Raw genomic sequence first — 7,025 nt, forward strand, 5'->3', positions numbered from 1 at the left:
AGTAAAAATCCGTAACCTGGTTAACAGTATGTTTCCGTAATATAAACGGCGAATAACCATAAATTGACTTTCCCAGAATTCCCTGCATGGCACATAACTTTTATGCTTCTTGTTGACATTAATATAGATATTTTTAGTTGTTTCCCCATCAGTTATGTACTTTAGAGATTTATGTTACATCTAATGTTGATTAACAATGTTTATTTCATGACTTTAATTTTATGTGTGTTACCACACTGGTGTTTAGTAGCTGTGTGAATGACACTGAGCACCTTCTATAAACTGATACACTTTTCTACTTGTGAGAAAAGTTATTTGTGATGAGCTTTGGTTCATTATCTAACTCCCTCATCACCATCTGCATATGGCTGTGTTAACGTGTCTAACTGTGTAACAAAAGATGTGTAGATGATGTTAATAATTCAAAATACAGACATATTACATTTATAAATTAATGAAATACAGTAGTTTACTGTAAAAATGAGGAATTACTTTTACGGTTTGTATCGTATTTTTAACGGTAAAATACTGGCAACCACAGCTGCCGTTTTTTTACTGTAAATTTTACGGATTTATTTTTTACAGTGTAATGTTTTAATGTTATTGCATATTTGTTGTTGTCGGATGAAACAGTTGAGAACAGAAACAGTGCAAAGGTCTTCTGGACAAAAACTCTGGTCAAAGTCTCAAAGTCTAGTCAGTGAAGGCCAATTTTTAAAAGAGTGAAAACCTAAAGCTGTGATCACATTAGTAAAATGTTGGGCTCTTTTTATTGTGAATAGTGCTTTTGAATGAAGCACAGCTCAAGTCACTTTCAAACAGCTTTTTTAGGTCAACATGATGAATTTAAGTGCAATAGTATCTGGATGCAGCCTTAATGATGCAAGCTGAGATTGCATCTCTTGGTTATGCAATATCAGACACAATGCACTCAGTGGAGCTAGTGACATCACTGTGAGGGGTAGGGTTAAGGGTGGGGTTAGATGAGCCCATTAAAAAGCATTGCATACAGATCAGATTGCAACTGCACCAGGTCTGCATCCTTTAAGTGATCAACCTGAAGGCGAGTAAAAACTGACAGTAGAACTTCTGATCACTCCAATTCCAAAGGAAATGACTTAATCTCACCACTGAAATTTCACACGTATGCAAAATAAATAATGATTTCCGTACCCATACTGGTCATTTTTGATCTATTTATCACTTTGATAATGGAGATTTGTCATCACAGCTTATATTATAGTCTGTGTGTAAATCAATTACCAGCTCAAGTCATCTTTTCCACTGGACAACAACACTTGTGACCACAAGTGCTACAACGTCAAGCAGGTAGGCAGATGTGTGGTTTCCTTCCCCTATATTAAAACCATCGCATCTTGTTGATCAGACTAGTTTGATGAATCAACATGACCGGACAGATTTTCACAGCTTGTGTTTTGGTGGTCATTTTCAGGTCCATCAGCGTGTTTGCAGGTAAGTGTATGTGAGATTACACATACAAAGAGAGTGAAGTTAAAGATGGTGTATATGTTGTTTTGAGTGTTTAGCTATGATGGTTTGGTGGACACCTTCCTCTGAATAAGAGTAAGAAATAACATACAGAAGCTCTTAATCAACGTGAATCGACTAACCGTAGCGTTTAATTTGTCTGTATTGTGTTTCTGTTTACAGATGGACCTCCGGTGAGTTGTTGCTTCAGACTTGGAGACAGAAGACCACATTTGGACAAAATATTGAACTACAGAATACAAACTAAAGAAATGTGTCCGATAAGAGCGGTCTTGTAAGTAAACTAACAAGTGACTGCCTTTTTGACTTCTTCTTTGACAATCATTGTAATATGAAGTTACTTTAAGTCCATAAAAATCATGACAAGAACCAAATCAAATAATAAAGAGCACTAATAAGAAAGTATCCCTCTATTTATAGGTTCCAGACGGTCGCTGGGAAGACGCTCTGTTCTAAACCTGAAAGTAGCTGGACAAAGAGTGCTATGTGGAAGGTGGATGAAGACCAGAGGAAGCTGAGAGCAGGATCCTGAAGCTGTGGAGGGAGCTTCAGTAGACGAACGCAGAGGAACAGAAGATCCAATAACAGCAGAAATACCACTAAACAGCAGAGTTACAACAACAATGCTGACGAGTGAACAAAAGAACTCCCAGACAACCGCAAATGTCCAATAGAAGGTTAAAGGAAAAATATCAGGAAAGAGATGTGTTAAAGGACAAAAATAGTGAGTTTAAATGGTTTTGCCATTGGTCAGTTTTGTTTTATGGTTTTGTCTGATATGAAAAATGGAATTGTTGTTAAAATTGTTGTAATCTCTGCCTGTACTCTACACATAATCAAAGTAACTAATAGTGTTAAATATTTTTATGATTTTTATTAAAAAAAAATTTGCATTCATTTAAAGATTTGAAATGCATTGTGGGACCTTGCATTGTGGCAACTTTTGATGTTGAAAAGTGGGCCATGTAAACTGCAGTACTGATATGTACAAAATAAAGTTTGTGTTTTTGAACTTTGCACATTTGAAGAAGATGATGGAAGCTGTGAGCTTATTAAAATGTTCAAAAAGAGAGAAAGTGATAATATGAGAATTAGCCAGTAGTTGTTTAACTATTATACACTTGTATATACACAATAATAAAATAATAATTCCGTACAGTTCAATATAGGTGATGGAAACACATCTCTGGCAGTAGTTGTTTGTGTGTGTGATGAAGGCACAAACTATAAGCATGTCCAACGCACAGCATTTTGAAATTTTTTTACAACTCGTCACAAAAATAAACGTCATAAAACTATTTGTGTGCCTGTGTGTATGTAAAATGTACCTTCATGAACCACAGGGGTCCACAGTCTTCCCCATTAAAAGCCCAATACATTATAAAGTTATTTATACCCTAGTAGTTACTTTGTAGCTATACCTTATATAGACGTGTGGATGATGCTGTTGATAATTTTAACTGCTCTTCAGCAGATGGTGGGTAGATGTTGAGCTAGTGGAGAAGTTCTGATCATCATCTAATGCTGCAATTATTCAATGGATTTTACATACAGCATACAGGTGCATAAAAAAGTCTGTTTAAATTAAGCCTTATATCACGCTATTATAAAACCAATCTTATTATATGGGAGTGAAATTTGCAATAATATCTGGATGCAGCCTTTATGATGCAAGCTGAGATTGCATCACTCAGACACAATGCACCCAAAGGAGTGGGAAGGGTTAGGTGAGCGCATTAAAAAGCATTGGATGCAGCTACGATTGAACTGCACTGAGTCTGCATCCAGACCCCTCTCGAAATTTGGGGACAAGTATTAAAATTTGAAAATTGGAATAAAGGTTTATTTGAATGAACAATTATAATTTGCTAAAAACATTATATATCCACAGAAACACCAACTGACTAAGCCAAGGCTCTAACCAGCGACCTTCTTGCTGTGAGGCGACAGCACTACCTACTGCGCCACCGTAGTTGTTTTTCAGTTCAATTCAATTTTTTTTTTTATAATGCACTTCAAAACAACACAGTTGACCAAAGTGCTAACAATAGAGCAAAACAAAGCGTAACAATACTTCACAATACAAATAAATGAACATACAATGTCAACATCTCAGGCCATGCTAAAGGCCAAATTGAACAAGTGGGTTTTAGGAAAAGATTTAAAAACAGTTGGAAGATGCTCGTCTAACATATAGAGGCAGTCCATTCCACAATTTAGTTGCAGTCACAGTAAAAGCCCAATCCCCTTTGAGTTGTTTGCAATACAGTAGTTCAATTTTGCCCCAGAAGCACACAAACATAATGTGTTTATTTTTGAACACGATGTACTGCTCTGGCTTATAAAGGAAGGAAGTGCTACCAAAGCCCTCATTTACAACTTCGATTTACAGGTTCTCTGTATCTCAGTTTCTTTCTTTAAGTAAAAATAGTCAGCAGTTTCAAAGTAACTTTACTGTAATTGATGAAAAGTTTGGATTTTTTCCTATATCGTTTCACATTCACAAAGGGAGAAACAGGACAAGATGAAGTTCAACCAGTTTGCTGTTTTTCTTATTTCAACACAGTGGATAATATCTGGCAGTGGTGAACGAGTGAACGGTGAGATATGGTTATTTCATTTCTGAAGATAAATAACATGTTTTGGCCGCAGTGTCTTACATTTGACTAAAATGTAGAACTTGAGCTGATACTATATCTTCATGAGAGAGTGTACATGTGTGTAGATCTTAATCAGTTAATGCAATGATCAGTGTTGTGGGTAACACATTACAAGAAATATGAACTACATTATTATATTGATTTTCTAAGCAAGGGGTAAAGTGTTACATTGCCTATTCCTGTCTAGAGGAGCACAGCTTTGCAACAAAATATTAGTGGAGTGTTTGCGTGTGTGTGTGTTTGTGTGTGTGTGTCAGCAATGAGGTCGCATGACAATCTTCAAAAGACTAAACGGAAGAGAAATTACCCAAAGAGGAAAGTCACAATGCAAACTGAACTAAGAGTAACAAATTATTTATTTAATTATTAAGGGAGGGTTTCAAGAAAGCTTTAAGCCAAAACAACAAACAATAAGTTCTCAAACTGATAGAAAGGGAAAAACTAAACCCTCACACCTTTACTAACATAACCAGGAGAAAAACATTTACAAAAAGTAAAAACAGTACCCCTCTTCAACAAACCCAATCCAAAATTAACAAAAAGTTGATTTCTGAGGCAAAAACTACATATGAATAACAACTAAGCATGGGCCGCTATAAGATTCTGACGGTGATAACCTTGAATAAAATATCACGGTTTCATGGTTTTGCGGTAATGTGATTACTACTCTATTTTCCCTTTTGAAGACAATATATTTTAATTTAAGAAACATTTTAAATATTTTGAAACAGTAAACATGTCAGGCTAAATGAATCATTGACTTCTGTTTTCCTTATTTTCATAAACACAGATTTTTTAACAATTTAAAACAGCATCTTTTGAGATATTAACTGCTGGAGATACTTTTGTCCTGAAAAAATAAACAAATAAAAAAATTGTGCATTTACTTTAAGAACGGTATTGCAGAAAATTTTGACGGTTTTAAAAGCTTGACTTTTTCAAACCGCGTTATATCTTGAAAACGGTTATCATCCCATGCCTATTAACAACAGCATTAACATAACTGACAAACATTTCACGCTCTTAAACAACAGATAATGCTTTAAAGGATCAGAAATGAAAAGCCTCAAACAAGAGCCTCCACACACACAAAACAGAAGAGACATGCTGCTTAAATGTCCACTGCTCCTCTCATCCTCCAATCAGTGAACAGATCATCGTCAACAGGTGATAGTCATTATCTCCTACTTGAGAGCAGAGCAGAGAAAGAGAAAGGAAATAGAAAACAAAAAAAACAAATACTGTACATCTTGGGACGCATAAAAAAAATTACATTTCGGTGATAGATATATTCTCATTATTTTGAATCTGATAACAGGTAAATGAAGATGTAGGTTATACAGTGCATTGTTAATTGCAGCACTCCTACATAAAAAAATTATGCAAGTAATGCAAAGGTAAGTAATGCAAAATCAAATGTAATGTAACACATTACTTACCATAAAAAGTAACTAAGTAAGGCATCTAGTTACTTTCTTTGGGAGTAACTTAATATTTTAATACAATACTTTCAAAAGTAACTTTCCCCAACACTGGTAATGATCACTAGCCTTAATATTATCATGTGCTTTTCCAACAGGTCATGAACGTCCAACAGACTGCTGTTTTACTGTGTCAAATACCAGAATACCAGCTGTAAATATTGTGAATTATAGCATACAAGAACCACCGTTATGTTCTATCAAAGCTGTCAGGTAATATCAAGTCATACTGTTATATTTGAAATTTTACTCAGCTCAAAAATAAATGTGTGGATATTCCAATTATGTTTTTTTTTCCCAGATTTTACACCAAGAAAAACAAAGTTATTTGTTCAGATCCAAATAGTGACTGGGCTAAGACAGTGATTCAGAAATTGAGTCTGACACACGAAGCTCACAAAAAAAACCTTCAGTGCCACACAAATTCCAGCCAAACTACAACTGAAACACACACAACATCAGGAAAACACACTGAGACCAGCAAGAGTACAACTGTACAACAAACAGTGACAGTAATCAACACATCTGGCCCAGAGACCAGCACAAGTACAACTCTCACAACAATCGAAACATATAGAACAGAGTACAGCCAGAGTACAACAACATCTGGACTGAAGATGGACGACAGAAAAACATCAACTGAAACTACAGAGACAGATCAGCAGGATCCTTTGTCCAAGGTGGAGGAGAAACAGGTGACGTCTTTGGCAACATCAGTAACAATGTTATCTAAAGTAGATGACACATATAAAAACACCAACAATTACTTTTGTTTAAAGTAGGAAAAAGCAATATACTTACGAACTTAAAACTTGGTGTGTTGGAACAAGCTGAACAATTTCTATGTAACAATAATACAAGGATAAATGAATGACATCTAATTATAATGAGTAAATCATGTGATAAAAGTGGTGAAAAGTCCACATTATAGCTTCTCTCAGCCCATTTGTCTCTGTTTTCTCATGGCATTTTCATTCCTTTTTGTGTGGTGACTTCAGTTTTGTGTACTTTTTCTATAAATAAACTAATTAAAATAAATGTATTTATGATTTTTGATGTAAACATATTAAAGGGATAGATCACCTAGAAAATTAAAATTTGGCCATCATTTACTCACCTTTGACCTGTTCAAAAACTATTTGAGATATTTTGAAAAATGCTGGTAACTGGTACCCATTGACTAAAGTGTTATCATCATCCTCAATGTAATCTGCTTCGTTTAAAGTGCATTTATGTCCTAAAACAATTTTCTCACAATGAAATGCCCTCCACCATTCTTCTACATTCCAATAATTATGAGATTATACCAAAATTGAAGGTTAGATGGAAATGCCTTATCATACTTCTGCTCCTGTTATACGGCAATGTCGAGCTA

At 35.0% G+C, this 7,025-nt stretch overlaps 2 protein-coding genes across 2 annotated transcripts; both read left to right on the plus strand.

The window, feature by feature from the left end:
- The first annotated feature begins 1,391 nt into the window (after window positions 1-1,391).
- Window positions 1,392-2,333, plus strand: LOC130236895 (monocyte chemotactic protein 1B-like). Its single transcript, XM_056467637.1, has 3 exons — window positions 1,392-1,473; window positions 1,672-1,783; window positions 1,930-2,333. Exons 1-3 carry the CDS (start codon window positions 1,407-1,409, stop codon window positions 2,039-2,041), a joined length of 291 nt encoding a protein of 96 aa, XP_056323612.1. The 5' UTR covers window positions 1,392-1,406; the 3' UTR covers window positions 2,042-2,333.
- A 1,469-nt stretch (window positions 2,334-3,802) lies between these two features.
- On the plus strand, window positions 3,803-6,650 carry LOC130246378 (C-C motif chemokine 2-like). Its single transcript, XM_056479307.1, has 3 exons — window positions 3,803-4,109; window positions 5,749-5,863; window positions 5,952-6,650. The coding sequence occupies exons 1-3, from the start codon at window positions 4,034-4,036 to the stop codon at window positions 6,430-6,432; spliced, it is 672 nt and encodes a 223-aa protein (XP_056335282.1). The 5' UTR covers window positions 3,803-4,033; the 3' UTR covers window positions 6,433-6,650.
- The last annotated feature ends 375 nt before the right edge of the window (window positions 6,651-7,025 follow it).

The sequence above is a fragment of the Danio aesculapii genome, chromosome 2 (genome assembly GCF_903798145.1).
Source record: "Danio aesculapii chromosome 2, fDanAes4.1, whole genome shotgun sequence".
NCBI lineage: Eukaryota > Metazoa > Chordata > Actinopteri > Cypriniformes > Danionidae > Danio > Danio aesculapii.

Coding starts and splice junctions, on each gene's coding strand:
- LOC130236895 (XM_056467637.1), top strand. CDS start 1,407: ATGACCGGACAGATTTTCACAGCTTGTGTTTTGGTGGTCATTTTCAGG. Junction 1,474..1,671: donor GTCCATCAGCGTGTTTGCAG/GTAAGTGTATGT, acceptor TTCTGTTTACAG/ATGGACCTCCGGTGAGTTGT. Junction 1,784..1,929: donor TGTCCGATAAGAGCGGTCTT/GTAAGTAAACTA, acceptor CTCTATTTATAG/GTTCCAGACGGTCGCTGGGA.
- LOC130246378 (XM_056479307.1), top strand. CDS start 4,034: ATGAAGTTCAACCAGTTTGCTGTTTTTCTTATTTCAACACAGTGGATA. Junction 4,110..5,748: donor CAGTGGTGAACGAGTGAACG/GTGAGATATGGT, acceptor CTTTTCCAACAG/GTCATGAACGTCCAACAGAC. Junction 5,864..5,951: donor TGTTCTATCAAAGCTGTCAG/GTAATATCAAGT, acceptor TTTTTTTCCCAG/ATTTTACACCAAGAAAAACA.